General features: G+C 50.0%; 5 protein-coding genes; 2 read left to right on the forward strand and 3 right to left on the reverse strand.

Moving 5' to 3' along the window:
- Positions 1 to 384: 384 nt before the first annotated feature.
- Positions 385 to 1,125, forward strand: FFUJ_06158 (uncharacterized protein; the record flags this gene model as incomplete). Its single annotated transcript, XM_023579452.1, has 1 exon — positions 385 to 1,125. One exon carries the CDS (start codon positions 385 to 387, stop codon positions 1,123 to 1,125), a length of 741 nt encoding a protein of 246 aa, XP_023432286.1.
- An 858-nt stretch (positions 1,126 to 1,983) lies between these two features.
- On the forward strand, positions 1,984 to 3,247 carry FFUJ_06159 (related to chitin biosynthesis protein CHS5; the record flags this gene model as incomplete). XM_023579453.1 has 2 exons in its annotated part: positions 1,984 to 2,055; positions 2,114 to 3,247. The coding sequence occupies 2 exons, from the start codon at positions 1,984 to 1,986 to the stop codon at positions 3,245 to 3,247; spliced, it is 1,206 nt and encodes a 401-aa protein (XP_023432287.1).
- Positions 3,248 to 3,493: 246 nt separating this feature from the next.
- FFUJ_06160 (related to short chain dehydrogenase) lies at positions 3,494 to 4,312 on the reverse strand (the record flags this gene model as incomplete). Its single annotated transcript, XM_023579454.1, has 1 exon — positions 3,494 to 4,312. One exon carries the CDS (start codon positions 4,310 to 4,312, stop codon positions 3,494 to 3,496), a length of 819 nt encoding a protein of 272 aa, XP_023432288.1.
- Positions 4,313 to 5,133: 821 nt separating this feature from the next.
- On the reverse strand, positions 5,134 to 7,566 carry FFUJ_06161 (uncharacterized protein; the record flags this gene model as incomplete). Its single annotated transcript, XM_023579455.1, has 1 exon — positions 5,134 to 7,566. The coding sequence occupies one exon, from the start codon at positions 7,564 to 7,566 to the stop codon at positions 5,134 to 5,136; it is 2,433 nt and encodes an 810-aa protein (XP_023432289.1).
- A 2,642-nt stretch (positions 7,567 to 10,208) lies between these two features.
- Positions 10,209 to 16,603, reverse strand: FFUJ_06162 (related to SEN1 protein; the record flags this gene model as incomplete). XM_023579456.1 has 4 exons in its annotated part: positions 10,209 to 10,283; positions 10,336 to 10,575; positions 10,636 to 12,484; positions 12,528 to 16,603. The coding sequence occupies 4 exons, from the start codon at positions 16,601 to 16,603 to the stop codon at positions 10,209 to 10,211; spliced, it is 6,240 nt and encodes a 2,079-aa protein (XP_023432290.1).
- Between the last annotated feature and the right edge of the window lie 664 nt (positions 16,604 to 17,267).

Here is a 17,267-nt window from a genome sequence, read left to right on the forward strand (position 1 = left end):
AGAAGAATAAGAAGCCCAAGATCCTAAAGCGTATTGGTTTAGTCATAAAGAGAGTTAATTAATTCTTTGTTAAGTTCAGAGGTTATCCTAAGAAGAGAGAACATTGTGCCCAAAGTCAGATATTCTGAATAATATGACGCAGATTGGTTAGCGGCACAGCCACAATTATGTGGCGTTCCTAGTTGAGCATGTTGGGAAATCGCAAACTCATGGAATCGATTTGCGCATCGTGCTTCATCATCCTTGATTCCAACTTGCCCGACGCACTCCCTCGCAACTAAGGCAACGAATGAACGGCACTGAGGCGCCCACTGCAAGTCTCACCTCCGAAGAAAACATCATATCCCATCTCAACATGATCGTATCCCGTCCAAATCCTCCATCATGACAACAGCCCAAGTCTTGCCAGGAATCAAACTCCTGCGATCGATACCCTCCCCCAACTATCGACTTTACTCGTCAGCCACAAAAACATTGCGCCAAAATACAAAAGAGCGCCCTCAAAGAACTCCCAACAGACCAGGACAATCGCCGAATCGAGACGGAACGAAAGGACGGCCTAAAACACCCCGGATCTTCATCCCACCAGCAAATGACCATGTATTACCATCTGGAAGACTGCTCACCACACCAGAAGTCTGGTCATTTCTTCAAGAAACAGGCATCGAGTACGACAACTCTAAGGCTACACGTCTGCACCTGGGGCCTGACGAACAAAAAGTGAAAGTACTATTCAACTGCCTTGTTCAATACTCGCCTCGATATATCCTACACCCTTACCATCTGCAACATTTAAGGCCTGGGATAGCACCAATGTTACCCATAATTATGAGCAATTACCGACGCAAGTTGACTGAGGAGCCTCTCTGGACATACACAATATGCAGGGGAGGGGGCAGTACTGTGGTGCGACACCTGATGGCCAAAAGGCTGACAGGCGCATTCTGGAGAGCCTTGAAAGATCTCGGATATTCAATGAATGGCCCGCGAGGAACGCTTATGGTGACGATCCACGATCCTTTGAAAGTCGCCCAAGCCCCAGCTCATATTTTTGGCGAGGCTGTTGCGAAGCAAGTGAAGCAAACCTGGGAAGAAGAACACATGTCCCAAAAGAGACATGGATAGGTGGGCATACTTGAGAGCCAAGACTGGATATATCGGTACTAGGGTGCATTCTGCGAAAAATTGGTGTTTAGGAAATTAGTGGCATTCTCAGAAGGAATGTGAGCGAGTATCATTAATAGGTTTTGGTTATGGAATTTATGGAATCCCTTTGTCTGCATGGAGCCAACCTAGTGGTAGACGGATCAGAGATGAGGGCTAGTAAGTCATGTGTATACTTGATGCTTTGATACCAATGTTTTCACTAATAGACTGTATATTAATCGATTCGACCGTGTCAAGTTGAGCATTCGTCACTAAGTAAGGTACCTTAAGGTAGTCTCAACATGAGACATTCAGTATATGAGGATAATATCCATGTAACATCCACCGGTAGGAGGTGTGAGAGCTTTGCCCTCTACGTTTAGGTAGCCCCCGAGTCCCCACTTTGTACCTACAGTATGTACTACCACCTAGTGACTCGGAGAGCCTCACAGGGGCGCGGCTAGGTAGCGAGCCTGCTAGGGGCCCTGGGCCTAAGCTTCAGGGAGTCTTGTCTAAATTTGCTGCTGAAGGCTGAATGGGAGCTGGCGGGGAGCTCTTTGTCTTTAGTGCCCTTGTTGGCTGGCGTGCGTGTCCTTGCTCATGCAGCCCGTCCCAACCAAAGATTCCACGTCGACGTTCCATCCCTATCGCATTCGCAATTATCAGCAACCTTTCTCGCTTCAACTACAGATCAGATAGGTGATTTGGTCAGCGCCGTCTATAGATTCTTCTTTTCAAAGATACCCTTGTTTCACTTTCTCTATTCCGCTTGCGTGATAGCCTAGAGACTACCCTCGGCGTCATCATCACCCTTTGTTTGCTGCGACACTCGCAACGATGCTCGTCTCTCTCACTGTCGGCAAGGTCGATGCCGGTGTTACTGTTCTTCTGACACCGGACAAGCGCTTGGTGAGCTTGAAGCATCTTGTCTGTTTGTGATAATTGCTAATGCAGCGAGTGTCCTTAGATCGAATTCCCATCTATCCTCCTCCCTCCCAACATCTCGTCAGGCAGCATCGTCGACATCAACGTTTCGCAGAACGCGACCAAAGAAGCTGCCGCCGATCGCGCATTCCGGGCCCTCCAAGACAGCATCTACAACTCATTTGGTGCCTCCGAGCCTACAACCCCAGTGCTAAGATGCCGCAATGCCACCCAAACATCGGTCGTTCTTGAGTGGGATCCTATTCAGCTTGCTACGGCCGACCTTATTTCTTTGAGTCTCTACCGAAATGGCCAAAAGGCTGGAAACATCCCTCGCCCATTACAGATGCACAGCACAAAGATTAGCGGCCTTGCTGTCGATACAGAGTATACCTTCCACCTGGTCTTGCGCACAAGCGCCGGCACCTTCATCAGTGAGCGCGTCTCTGTGAGGACACACAAAATGACGGACCTAAGAGGTATTACCATTACTACCGGTATTCTGCCTAGTGCCGTCAAGGACAGCTTGACAAATGCGGTCGAGCGCATCGGGGCCAAGATTGTTGATGGCGTCCGCATTGACACGACGCATTTTGTCACCACTGAGGGACGTGGGCAGCAATGGGAGAAAGCTGTCGAGAGCAACATTCCCGTCGTACGTCCCGAATGGGTTGAGGCTTGCGAGAAGAGCGGCCGCATCCTAGGTGTTACCAAATTCTATCTTGATGCTATGAAACCAGGCCCCCCAGCCGAGGAAGCCTCACCCCCACCACCTCCAGAGAAGGGGGAGAAGAGCCTGCCCGTGCCACCTGCTCACAACGGTGAGCAGGCATCTCCATCAGAGGAGAAGCTAGACGAGAAGGTCAAGGAGAAGGAGGAAGAGGACGCGCAAAGGAACGGCGGAAAGCAGAGCTCCAGCGGTAGTAGCACTGAAAGCGGAGAAGAAGAAGTCGAGGTCGAGCAAAAGACGAAGACGTCACCTCAAGAGGAACAAAAGGTACGATTCGAGGATAAAGAGGAGCAGAAGATTGCCCTACGACCCGCCAATAATGGCGAATCAAGTAAAACCGAACATGATGATAAGCAAGAAGCGTCAGATGATGATGCAGAGGATGAGTCAAACGCGAAGACCGCACCTACACCAGATGGAGCATCCTTCCAAGAAGTGGAGCTATAGACCAAGAGGTACTGCAGCTATGTGGTTAGGCTTAACCTTGTTTGAAAAGATAGCATGATTAGGCCGTGAAGGGATAGCAGTCGCTATCTGGTACGGTCTCATATGGATATGTTGGCTGGCAAGATCTCGGTGAAAGGGCAGAGCAGATACTGGTTTAATAACTTATTTTTTCACACAGACAACCCTAAGCATAATTATCCTTTCAAACTTCCGAATGCTATGACCCTGTAGTTTCCATGTCTCACATTATGGGAGGATCTCCTTGTTGTTCCAGTCCATACACTTGCCTCGCCCTTCCAAGGGGAGGCCTGTTGCGACTTTTACAAGTCTGTCGACAGCGAATTCAGGGCTGAATAGTTTGCCCTCCTTTGTACTCTCCCAGAAACCCTTGCTCAGGTCTGTCTTGACCGTGCCAGGGTGATAGGCAATGGAGATGGCCTTATCACCACTCCGCCCACGTAGAAATATGTCGTAACTCTTGCCCAGGCTGATAACTCCCGCCTTACTCGCCCGATATGAGAACCATCCCCCAGCCCTATTATCTGATGTGGAGCCAACCCGAGCTGCCATACTGAGCCACACCGAATAGGGAGGCATCTTTACCTCATCACTCTTGGGGCTGTCTTCGAGCTCAGAACTCCGCCTAGGGAGAAACTTGTCGAAGTGTTTGATAAGGAGGAGAGGACCCATGGTGTTGATGCGGAACTGCGCCAAACTAGCCTCTGCGTCTATCTGGTTAACATTCTTCTCGGGTTTGAGGGCTCCAGGAATCGCGCACGCAAGCCGCAGGTGATGCTTGTCAGGGGGGAACAGCTCAGCAGCCCTGGAAGCTGCATTAATGAGAGACTCCTCGTCTGTGACATCGGCGTGAACTATTGACAGACGTTTGGTGAGACCTTCTTTCTCGGGGAGACCTTCGAGAAGTGATTTCTTTACGGTTTCTGGGTCGTGTTGGAGACGAGCTGTTGCAAGGACGGGCAAGGATGTCTTCTGGAGGAGGTGTCGAGTGAGAGCATAGCCAATTCCTCGGGTCGAAGGGCATACAAAGATCCAGGGCTTGCTCATGGTTAAATCACCTGGGTTGGATGTTTTAGAGTTTATTACAAGTAAGTCAAGCTGATTGAACAAATTGGGTGTTGTGAAGAGGATGAATGTAAAGTACGACGAAGGTCGAACTTCGTGTCATAGTCCACACCTCTAACGACCGTATAAAAGGTTGATTGTTGTCACTTTTCTTTCACCCTTCCCTTGAAAATCATGTAGCTCCATGGCATCTCATGTCTTTGATGATGCGTAGACGCACGTTCGTGTGAGGGATCGCCTACGTCATAAGATCTCGCTCCCCCTGAGCGGGCCCGATTCAAGTGCAGAAGCTCGTTACCCAACTGGGCATAAACAGAAGTGGTTTTTGGCTTGAAACTAGGTAGTTTCTGTATTTCTTGTCGTGTGAACTAAAGTGGAACAGCTAGCATGAGATAGATGTCATTTAACAGAATCTCAAGATTAGGATAGGACATTGTAGGTGTAAATACGATGCGTCTGTCTATTTTCACCACCTAATGCAATGGGCTTAGTGATAACCTTGGATTGTCGCCATGTGAGCTACCTATTATTAATTCTGTGAAACTAAACAAAAAGAACTTGCTATTTTTAGATAGATACGATACATACTAGGAAATACTCTAAACTTATCGTGATAGGCGTTAGCTAGGAAAATGCACGTCGGGTGCGAGGCTATACTATAACGTTGTTGAATGTATACAAAATCCAATGCTTCGCTCACCCCGCACACAAACCAACCAGCCATTCCAATACCGCAGAAAAAAACAAATCAATCTTCCCGTCCTCGTCTGCTGTACTTGGATTATACATCGTCTAGCAGACCACTACTCGGAAAGAGAATGCAACAATCCCTCATCATCCATTCCGAGTGATCTTGCTTCAAAGCTTAGTCGAGATCGACCAGCCAGTTCTCTCATCAGAGGCTCAATTGTATCAAAGCCGCTCACGTCATCGCTGACACTTCCAGCCTCAAGCTCCTCCTTAGTCCGTACAAGCTGCTCCAGAAACTCCCGCTCTGATATCCCTGCCCTTGCCATCATACGTCCTCGGCTCGATGGTCTCATTTTAGACGTTGCTTGAAAGTTCGAACGGTCATCATCAGAGATCCACCCCTTCGCCCCGCCTGGGTGCCCGTCTTGAGAATTAGCGAGCGTGCGGTTGAGATTGTCTAATACTGGCACCAGGGCACGAAGCCAGACATCTCCATTGCGCTCCAATCTCCTGATTCTCCGTTCCATCTCTCTGATGCGATACTCGCGATAAGCCTCATATCTTCGCAAAACCTCCTTTTCCACGGTGGGCGCTTTGTCTCCAGTGTCTTCTCTCATAGTGACGGCCCTCCTTGCCCTTGGCCGGGGACTGGCGTTCGAGGCAGCTTCCTTTCGTTTACGTTCTTGTTCTCGAGCAGCACTCCACTCCCGACGTCGCGAAAGGGATGTTCTGTCATGTGAGTCCACTTTATGAGTTGGTGATGAGTGAGCGGATTGGGGAGGTGTCGGTGACCCGTTCTGATACGAGGCCGGAGACGGAGAAATTGCTCGACTGGGTGTGTCGTCTTCTTGCTTAGGTGCCGCATCGCCCGGCTTCGGCTTCACAGCAGAGGTCAAGTCTTCTGGGTTTGCGGTCATTTGTCTCCTCGGGGATGCTGGGATAACCCCTGATGGAGGAGGTGATGGCTTGACATTGGCGACAACCATGATGGGGCACATGCTTTGGCGTTGGGGAGACCTGAGTGGCAATGGTGGTGGCTCTTCTGCCGTTTCTTTAGACGCCTCTTTGATAGTCTCCTGCTCAGAATCGGGCTGCAGGTCCATCGAAATAGATATCATACTGCGCCGTTTCAAGGAAGCAGCTTCCAGGTCCTTCTTTTTCTTGTCCCTGACCTTGTCACGGCGACTCTGTGACAATTTGGCTTCAGGGGTTGAGGATCTCTCCTTTGTTCTCTGTTTCCTAGAGCCTTGACGTTGGACACGTAGTGGGCTTTTGGTGGTTACAGTAACAGAAGGCTCCTCGGTTTTCTTCGTGGATAATCGAATGCGCGAATCTCTGGCTGATACTGGTCTTGCCTCGACCGGCCGAGCCTCTGCCACAACAGGATCATTCTCGCTTGTGGTCATTATGCTTTTCGAAAGCGAAGGTTGGTAAGATCCATCCTGGGAAACGGGGCGGGCAGGTGAAGTAGGAACCTGATGGGCTTCTGTCTTGGTTGACTGAGACATCATAGTATCGATCGACAGGTCACCGAGGTATACGAAGCGACCCCCTGTCAAGCTGGGACTCCGCGAAGGGATTCTATCTTGATTGTTTGGGCTTTCTACATGTGTGTTCCCCTGTCCGTTGCTTTGAATTCCTCGGCCCTGCTCATTAGCTTGTCTGACTTGGTCTGGGGTCACTACCCTCGGAGGAGGCGTTGCCAGAGTGTTCAAATATTCCGGTGCCGTACTTTGGTGGCTGCTATTAATAGGGGCCGGAGTAGAGTGCCCATTGATCGATGAGTTTGGAGATCTTTGAGAGATAGTAGATAAAAGAAGCTGAGAGTTTGCCGGGCTCACCGAAGGCGATGATTCTCTGTCCTCTGCGACAGTCCGTAACACTGTCACGACGCCTTTTTCGTTCAAAACTGCTCTAGTAGGAGCATACTGAGAAGTGAGAGGCCTCACACTCCGGTGCTGGTATATAGGATACTGAGACCTGGGAGTTCGACCAAATGGCGAGGCATCCAAGGGTATGGAAATCGCAATATGTCGATGTCCTCCTATTGTTGTGCCTGAGACAGCTGAGTCTGGAAGCCGAATGGTTTGAGGCGACTTGGAGAGTGATTTACTCCTCTTGCCTAGCTTTCGGAGCCTGTACCATCGGCCCCTGTCCTCCGGGGGAATTCCATCGGGGATAGACATAAAGTTACCTGACGGAGGGCTGTGATTCCTCAGAAAGTCAATGAGCTCTGCAAGGCCATCATGCGGTTCCCCGTCCCCCTCCTGCTGCTGTTCGATGAAGGTGTCGTCGTGAAAACCCAAGTCCTTGTCCTTTTCGGGGCCACCTAGCAAATTTGATGCAGATTTTGCTCTTGGCCGGGTACGTGCTTGAGCTTGGGTTTGAGAGCCTGGCCTTTGCAGATACGAATGCCGATTTGTTTTAGGGACAGTAGATGCAGATACAGAAGAAGTGAGAGCTGAGGGGATTGTTGTGCGAGGACAAGAAGCGCCACTGCCCGACGTGACAGAGACCTCAGGATCAAGGCCAAGAACTTGAGCCATGCCGGGCCAGCTTAACATCTGACACGGAACATGAGATGGAGTTATACGCTTTTGCGCAACGATGCACTTGCATCCATGAAAGACAGGCCGGAGCTAGGTAGATGTATCAGTTGAGTATTCACGGGAGCATGGTTTGTACACGAAGGGATCTCTTAAATTAGTCTCACCCTTTGGTTGTCTTTCGGGGGGTTTCTCGTGTCCTCCCTTTTGGAGGCTTGGAAGGAGATTAGGAGGCGGGTGGTTGCAGACCGGTGGCCCGAGTGATAGTAGGTACTAAGGTATGAAGGTAGAGGCAGTAGTCTGTATCCCCGTATATCATACACTGGTAATTGAGTTGACAGCCACAAAACAAGGCCAAGATTGTGACAAAGATGGGAAATTGAGAAGTGATGGTGTTGAAAAGAAGAAGAAGAAATTACATATCCTGGGGGTCGGTCCCCCAGTTCAGCCCACTTCAACCTGGTCAATCCCAGTTCCAAGGGACCTTCCCAACCGCGTCGGAACAGACAGACAGCAAGAGCAGGAGCATCAGAGAGGTCCTGCAGCCCATGTATGCCGTCACTCCCCCATAAAACCCTGGAGCGCCACTGAGACCAAGTGCCGCTATTTGGTCCTAGCTCAGGATCCGAAAGCTAATTATGCCCGTTGAATTTAATGGAGTGGAAACGTCCTCGCCAATTCCCCAATCAGAGCCTCTGAAGCACAGATTCACCAAAGGGGAGATCGTGCTCCTTTGTTCTAGCTCAGCTCGTCTCCATTATCTGCTGGGTCTCTTTCTGAGGTTGTAATTACGCCTCTTTCGCGATGCGGCACGACAACCCGGTCGTTCGGGATGCCAACCAAGATCGGCGTAGAAATAGTTTCATTTGCCAAACTATCCCTAGTCATATTTGCACTGGAGATCTCATTTTCCTGACCCTTGGCCTTGGTTAGCTTCGTTTTCGTCACTTTTGCTCTTTGCTTTTTTTCTGTTGTCGCTTTATGCATGTCTCTTTTCCGGCCACCACAAGTGATGTACAGACATGCAGTTGGTGGACAGGTCTTTAAATCCCAGCCGCTCCCAAACCTTTCCCTTGAAAAAGAAACAATCCATAGCAATTGTATGCCGAAACTCATCGGTCAGTGGTTGCAGCTGGCTGCTCGTCGTCACCACCGCGAGCTGTGTTACCTTCTCAGGTATCTCAGGTGCTTCACAAGAGGCAGAGGTATCCAATATGAACCAAGCATCAGCTGAAATCCCAAGCCATGTTCGCATTGTTTTGTCCTAAACTTGGCGATTTGCTGAACCACTTACGTAGGTATGCACCAATCTACAAACTGTGCATACAGTAGGTAGCCAGGAGATGGCTGAACTCAAGACTTCATCCTCAATCTGACCTTGTATGCCAAGAATACTTGAATACGTTTAGGATGAACTTGCTTGGCTCTCTGAATAGTCTATTCTTGCTCCGTACAGGAGTCTTGAGTCTTCTGAAATCCAATATTGAGGGAGTAGCTCCCTGTTCCAACATTTCACAAACATTTCACTCAACCCAATAGGATGGTGGCCATCTCTTTTCAGCTCACAGGGTTCTGCCTTCAGGTCGTCGTTACAAACTTATTCAATCACCAATACCGCGTCGTCGTTGCTCAACCGCCAAAAGCCCTTCCGAGCGCCACTGCTGATCTCCTCTGCAGGAGGCCGCTAGTGTCATCACTGTGCCAAGTTACCAACTGTTACCCACGGGCCAGAGGATATGATGTGTGTGCCTGACTGAGTGTTATCTAGAAGTCTAGCGTCATCCCGTACTCTCTGTCGTCTTGGCATTGATATACGCTGAGCCGAATTGACCCTCTTTGGAAAAGCCAAAAGGTCACTGTCGTCAATAATGCCTCCAGCGCCATTTGCCTTTACATCATAGCACAACCGCCCTTTTGTCAATTGTGATCGTGTATGTACAAGTACAAGTTGCCTCGTCTAACTACTAACCTAACTATTGCCCGTGGGAACTTGGCCAGGATCGGACATTACCTGACTTCATTCGTCACCAGGGTCCCTTGTCGTTCTCCCTGTCTATTGAAATGACACGATCCCTGTCCGCTGATGATCGTCCTCACTACCGGATGGTTAGGCGAGTTGACCCATGCTCAGCGCAAACATGCACTGCCATCTCCTCCATTCACATTGTTTCAACGGCATCACGTGACCCAATCAACCTCAACTGTGGACGACGAGATGGTGGAAATGATGCAGTGCTCTGCCATTATCATGTCACAGCCTTGACGGGAGTCCCCATGGGTCTCGTTGAGCGTCTCTACCTTAGCAGCTGGCCTCAGAATCTTCCAGGCTGGTCAGGTTTAATAGTTAATGATTCAGTCCTTCACCCGACCACCACAGGAGGGGGCCTCATGCCCCCTTGCATATCACCGTGGGCAGCCCACGCATGTATGATGTATGCCAGCCTACCGTATCTTCTGACTGATGTCAAGAGTCAGGCATGTTTGGCAATGTCTAATCCTCCGGAGCAAAACTTTTGCAGCCCCTTATGCCCTGTTCGTAGATGCCATGTACAAATGAAATAATGCACCCAACGCCCAGAAATGCTATCTACTATGTATCATCCTCTATGCTTGCTATACAGAGTCTCGTCTTGTCATGAAATTTAGCGCTTCTTTGGGACAAAAAGACTTGGCTTTCCCTTCTTGCGAGAAGAAGGCGGGTGAGGTGGGCGTCGTTGCTGTGGACACTATAAGCAAAGCGACTCATCGAGCACATGGTTTTAAACATACCTGGTTGTTGCTATATTGGGGTCCCGGATTTGAAGGTCCTGTCGGAATTCTTGGCCCTGTTGGGGCTTGGGGTCTGCTTGATAACGAGGGACCGGTCGGCGCTGCTGCAGGCGGCCTCTCAGGTGGCGCCAGACCCATTACTGACATTGCCGAAGGGTCGGTGGGAGCCTTGGGCGGCCGGTGCGACTTATTCCCAAACTTGCCCATGAGTCCACCGCCCCGAGCATTGTCACTTGCTGTCTGTTTGATTGTTAGCTCACAAAACCTTATTCTCGGCATTTGTTTTGTTTGTGGGCATACCCTTTTAGGAGCTGGCTGATTTGAATCTGGTCCGTCATGAGGTCGCTTTCGTGGTTCTCCTGGAGGCTTGCTTGACGAGGTATGAATGACAGGGGGCCCAGCAGAGCGTGGCAGAACTCCAGCCGATTCACCTCCTGCAATGCCAGGTATGTGAGTTGTGGGAGCTGTTGGCCGCTGAGCTCCCTCAACCTTTGGTGAGTTTGGACGAGATGAGGACAGTGACGACGTTCCCAAAGAAGCATCTCGCATTGGAACATCACGGTCTCGAGCTTGGGGTGGTGGGGGAAGGTAGGCGCCCGGCTTTGCCTTTTCGAGGGGCTTCCTAAACATAGACAACACGTCGCCATTAGTGTAGCGATCTCTGGCTTGGGCATCCTCAATAAGTTTTCGCCAGAATTCGCCCTGAACAAGCGCTCTGGAGTCGCCAAGAATCCACAGCGATGATTTAGCACGAGTCAGACCGACGTTCATACGTCGAATATCAGTCATGAAACCGATACCGCCAGTAGAACTGGCACGAACACAAGAGAAGATGATGATCTCACATTCGCGACCCTGGAAAGCATCGGTGGTGTTGAACTCGATTATGCTTGTGATGTTCTCGCCATATCGCGAACGGAAGCGGTTTCTTAACTCATAAAGTTGAGCTTTGTAAGGAGTGATGATACCGATCTTGCCAGTCAAGTCGCATTCACGGTACTCGTTACTAAAGCGATCATACATCTGCATAGCAACATCCAACTCCTTGGTGTTAACCAGCGACTGACCCTTGTGGCCCCTCTCCTGGACACCCTGGACATCGAAGAATCGATAGGGACCAAGTAGTGCGCTCTTGTGCCACGGCTGTTGCCTGAGCTCATGCATATTCTGTCCGTCGGCGAGTTGTCCTTCGTAGAACTCGCGGCTGGGGAACAAGCTGATCTCAGGATGCATACGGTATTGCATGTCCAGCAAATGCACCGATTGTGGGTGGTTTTGCTGCATTCGGACGAACAGACTTTGATCGTAGCCGAACTTCGCCGCTGACTGTGACAGAACTGTAGGGGGAAGCTGTTTGGGATCCCCAACGAGGATGCATTTGTAGCAGCCGTATTTCAGTGGAATCAAGGCACTTAACTCAACGCACTGAGCAGCTTCGTCAATGATGACTGTCTCGAACTCTACATCCTCCAGGTTTCGAAACATCTCGTGACCACTGCCACTCAGAGTAGCGCATAGGACCTGAGCGCTATTGAGGATCTCTTGCTGGACTTGGCGGCGCCGCATTTCCATCTCTCGAGCTACGGAATTGCCGCTACTCTTGTCGGCATCGATTTGTTTTCCATAGGACATTTGGCGTCGCTTCAGTTCGTCGAATTCACGAGATAGCTTGTTGTAGAGGGTTCGATCGTCCATGAGCTTTGCTGCTTCCAGCTGGGGACGCAGTTTTCCCAGCTCTTCCTTTACCTTCCCGGCATTCTCGTGAAGTTGGTCACGGTCGGCTTTGGCTTTGTCCTTGGTCTGATCACCCTCCATGCGGGCCTTGACAAGCTCGTCTAGGGTGACGTCCCTTACAGCTGCATTAATGGCATCACTCCGACCGAGTCGTAGCACGTTGATATTCTTGGTTTTCCCCGAGATCGTTTTGACACCAGCCTTCAGACGTAGCACTAACTCGTCTACGGCAGCGTTACTGGGTGCACAAACAAGAAGCTTTTTTGAACGGCTTTGTTTGGGTGCCCCTGGTGCACCGTTCGGTCGCAGAGGTACGCCCATGGGAATGCCTTGATTGCCTGGTTGACTCAGTTGCTCAGAGAGCAGAGTTCCAACCATGGCCACGATGGTTTTTGTTTTTCCTGTACCGGGAGGGCTGCTTATATTAGCTTCGTCATGACCAAGACCGAGAGACTTACCCCTGAATAAGCGTGAAACCATCATTGTCGTGAGCGCCTAGAACAGCCATAGCCTGTCCTCGGTTAAGAGCATAATTGTTCATACAGTTGCTTATCTTCTCATCTCCATATTGCAGAATAGGAGACGGTTCCGCATTCAGGATTTCGTCCATCAGATCATAATACGGCAGACTCTCCAGTGCAGCGAATTCTCGCTCGATTGTTGTCATGTTGGTGATCTTCACTCCGAAGACGCTAACATTGGGGGTCAACACCTGTGTCATGGGATTGTTTCGGGAAGCCACACGATATGTGATCTCGATCAGCTCCTTTTTGTAGGTGATGCGGTGAACCCTAGCCAAACAATGTCGAGCTGTCTGATCGATCAAGGGTTGTTCCGATTCCGAGACGAGAAGAATGTCGCCTTCAGAAACACCGCGCTCTCTGCTTTGGACTACTGGCATCGTGAAGGTCGCCTCCAGGTAGCTGTCGACGCTCGCACGGCTTGCAATCTTCATACCGAATGGCTGAGACGTGAGCTCCTCCTTGGCTGTGACAAAAGAGCGCCAAGCTTCTGAGGCAAGCAAGGGGAAAAAGGTATCCTGGTACGTTCTGGGCTCAGAATACTTGGTGGCAACTTCTGAAGCTGCTGGACCATTGGGAGGATCGTTACCACCATGGAAAATGTCCCAGGCTAGCACTGTGTTGTGTAACCTGTCCATGGGAGGGATGACTCTGGCTCTCCTGTCCTTGACTGAGCGCTGCTGTCTAACCTTCTTCACTGGTCTACGCATTTTGTCTTGCAAAGCCTTTGCCATGCGCCGCTTGTTAGCTTCTTCCAAAGCTGTCTGGCCTCCCGTGCTAAGGGCAGCTAGTTCGTTATCGGCATCTGATACATCTTCCTCCTCATCAGATTCTTCTTCGGAACTGTTTACCATTATCTCACTTCGACCGTGATCCTTGCCGATGAGGCCGAGACTAAGCAAGCCGGAACCCTCACCAGGGACAGTTTCTCCCCTAAGAGCTTTGGCGTTCGCTATAACCGCAGCATCACGCTTCTCTTTTTCAAGTTTGGCCTTTTGTCTGGCTTCCTTGAGCGCCGCGATGTCCTTCCTATCAGGGACAATCTGGGTTCTAGGCTTAATCATAGCTTGTGCCTTTGTTTTGGCCTTTGCCTGATCCTTAACTTTCTTGGCCTCCAGCTGCCTAAGGATGGGGCTGTCTATAGATCTGCTGAGATCGAGCACGTCATCGCGATTAGATCTTGATGATGCTGCCGTGGTTGTACTGCTGGATGATGTGCCAGACTTAGACCAAGCGTCAAGTTTGCTTTGTTTCTTGATCCCATCTTTGGGTCTCTGTGCTAATGGTGTCTGCGCAATACCGAGCTGGTAGATTTGAATTTCATCATCTGTTTGTCCAAGGGCTTGAAGAAGTTCTGCTCGCTGCTGGTCAGTCATGTTGGTTGACCTGACAAACTTGCCCGGGACATTTGTAGGTAGGCAAGCATCAGTGATAAGCTTGCGGGAGGCAGGGTTGATCTCATGGTTGTTTTCTCGAAGTCGAGTCAGAATCTTGCACAAGACTCTGACTGTGACATCAACGAGCCACTTGTCCTTCAGACGGATCATGTTCTCCATTCCACCAAAGTGTTGCTTTGCAGGGATAAGAATTTGCGACATAGTATCCTTTTCACTTTTGTTCAAAGCCTTGGAAATCGCTGATGTGATGAGACCATCCTCAGCGACGAGGGCTTCAGCGAGTTCCATAATTTCTCGGCAGAATTCTGTCATAACGGCGTTCTGAATATATCGAGACCATCCCTCAATATTTCTGCATGCGGTAGAGACAAAACGCCACTGTTCGCTCCACCAACGCAAGACCTTCGCAGCCGACATAGGCTCAAGGGTCTTGACTCGCAAGACTCCGGACATTGGGTCAGTCAAACCACGGAGGATATCTCGACTCATATTTAGCATGGGCCTGATAGGGCCCCAGGGGTATGGAGGTTTCAAAACTCGCTCTAGGGCCCATACTATGGAGGAGAGGGTCTGCTCAGGGTGCAGCTGTGACATCTGCTCGAAGGCGCCGCTCTGGGAATACTCTCCGGTCCAACTCTTGAGCAGCTCGGCAGCTGCTTCAGCAAGTCCTGCTTCTCCATGGGTAGAGAGTGTAATAGTACCTTGGAAAGCCAGGCGGTCGTCAAAGAAGGTATTCAGGTCTGTGGCAGCGTCTATTTCGGACATTCGGCCGAGAAGATTCCCAAGGATATCCACTGTTGCAGCAAGAGACTTGTTGAAGTTCTTGCTCGAATCACTCAGTTTATCGTCGCTCTTCAAGGCCCTGATCTGTTCCACACCAATTAAGGGCTCTAACGACAAGACGATATCTCTCGCAAGATCGACCTGCTCGGTTGACAAATCGAACATCTCAATAATGCCTTGCCAGAAAGCCTTCGAGTCTCTAGTGACAGCGGATTGCAGCTGGCTGCCCTCTAGGCAAGCTATATACTCCTCCGCAAACACTTTCATATCGAGTTTCATGGCAGCTTGCATGGCCTTTTTAGCTGCATGGGCTACTTGGAAGGTGACCCAGCCTTCCCTTTCATCGCCAGGGGCACGCAAGTTCCGGAGAATGATGCCTTTGTACTTCATAACGAGGTTGAACGCACAACATGCGTAGAGATGAGTGGTTCCTGCACCAATCTTCGTCTCGGGGTCGACAAAGGTTGATATGGTAAGCTGCAAAGCATCAAATCCAGCTCGAATACACGCCGCACGGCCCGGTTCCCCGATAGCCTCGTCTTTCGCAAGTGATTCGAAAAGAGTGTGCATTAAGATCTCGCAAGCGTTATATCTGCGATCGCGGCCGACTGACTGGAGCCATGGATCAATCCAAGACGTAGGAAAGGGGCCACGGGAAATGCTACCATCGTAGCCAGTCCAGCAGTCTTCTAGAGATTGACGAAGAAGATTCTTGTATCCGGGACTCGCAAAGATTAAGTCAGCGATAACATTTGGCCGGGCATCGCCGATAACATCCCAAAAAGCCCTGGGTGCCTTCTTTAGAAAGTTTGTGAGGATTGTGATGGTCATCACCAAGACACTCTCTGCAGGGCAATACTGGATATGACGGAACAGAAGGTCGTAGATGTGACTGATTGTGCCGCTCAGTTCAAGATTCCTTAACCGCTGCATAATGACGTCCGCAGTCAAGGTCCTTAGAATTTCATTGAATCCTTCCCAGAACTGCGCCATTTCAGGCCATGAATCCACAGCTGAAGCCTCTCTTTTAGAGATGTCCTCAATGGCCCTTGTCAGACCGCTGCTGACAGCCCAGTCAAACTGTTCCAATGTCATACTATTGCTGTCAAGGTTTCGATAGTTATCTGTGGCCCATTTCCGGCGATCCTGGTTTTTGAGGTCAAAAATAAAGTAAGTCATTCCAGGCAAAGGCTCCTTGGTCCCAAGTTTGAGGCCACTTTTCCCTTGAAGTCGCTGGAAAACATATTGAAAGGTCATCCTTCGATCCGCGTGCTCCATATACGGCATGCAACATAGAGCCTCGTATATAGAGATATGGACCTCGGGTAGATGCTCACCGAGTTGGGATTTCTTGAAAGTAGAGCCTTCTGAAATGATCTTCTCAATAAACCCCTTGGCCCATCGCAGGCTTAAGTCGATTCGTTCAACATCTCTCTGCTCCAACATCGACCGAATATCGACTACAACTTCTTCATTCCATCGTTCTTGGAATTGCTGCAAGAGTTCTCTGCGTTGCATGTGCCAATTATAGACACAATCTGCGCAATGCTTCAAGCAACCGTTAAGCCTCTCGCTGAGCTGCTCTCCCCATTTCCCTTGGCTTGATTTATCGAAGCCGAAAATCAGGCAATTCCAGTATGTGACTTCGAGTCGCTCCTTTCCTGCCTTTACTCGACTATTCTTTTCTTCTTGCGTAATCGATGAGTCCGGGTCATCCACAAGTTTGTAGTTTTCATTATCCTCGTCGTTGATGCGTGGACACAGAAGATGACATTCCTCGTCGAAGCGTTGAATCTTCTCGTACCATTGGCTGAGTTGCTCATGAAGATCCATTGTAGGGTTCGCAGGTACGTTGGCGCATCTCTTTGGATCGTGGCTAAAACAAAGGGTTCGGGGGTACTGTGGGAGGTCGGGTTTTCATGAGGCTACGACAAATTACAGTCAAGTCTAGCGAGGATCACATTCGGCGAATAGAATGATATCTTCAAGCTTGTCGCAACGAGTTCAAGGTTGGTCGGTTGGTGGTAGTGGTGGTCGAAAATTCGATGTTGAGTTGAGGGATCGTTGCCGGGGCACTCTGGCTTCAAAATCAAACAACCCGTTCCGTAAGTGTCTGATCGTTTGCGGGACAACCCTAGGAGATAAAACAATTGTGCGAATGAAAGTCTGAGTCGCAGAGAATGTATGGAGTCCCTTGATATCCTGTCGGAGCCTGTATTACAGCAAGGCAATGAGCCTACGGAGCAACATGAAAGAAGAAGATCAGGATAGGAAAATAGTTGTAACGCTAGGTCAGAAACTGGCCGGGCTTGACGCGCTTGGGTTGCCGCGTTTTCTGCAGGGGGTTTAATGAGAAATAGCGGGCCGCTCGTCGCTGGATGACTAGGCACCTAAGCCACTGATGTCTAATTTGGATGAAATGGTTGCTGAAGTGGCTTGTGATAGGACACAGGCAGGATAATGCATCGCATGTGTAAGAAACAGAGTGGCACGAAAT

The sequence above is a fragment of the Fusarium fujikuroi genome, chromosome FFUJ_chr06 (assembly GCF_900079805.1).
Source record: "Fusarium fujikuroi IMI 58289 draft genome, chromosome FFUJ_chr06".
NCBI classification, from domain to species: domain Eukaryota; kingdom Fungi; phylum Ascomycota; class Sordariomycetes; order Hypocreales; family Nectriaceae; genus Fusarium; species Fusarium fujikuroi.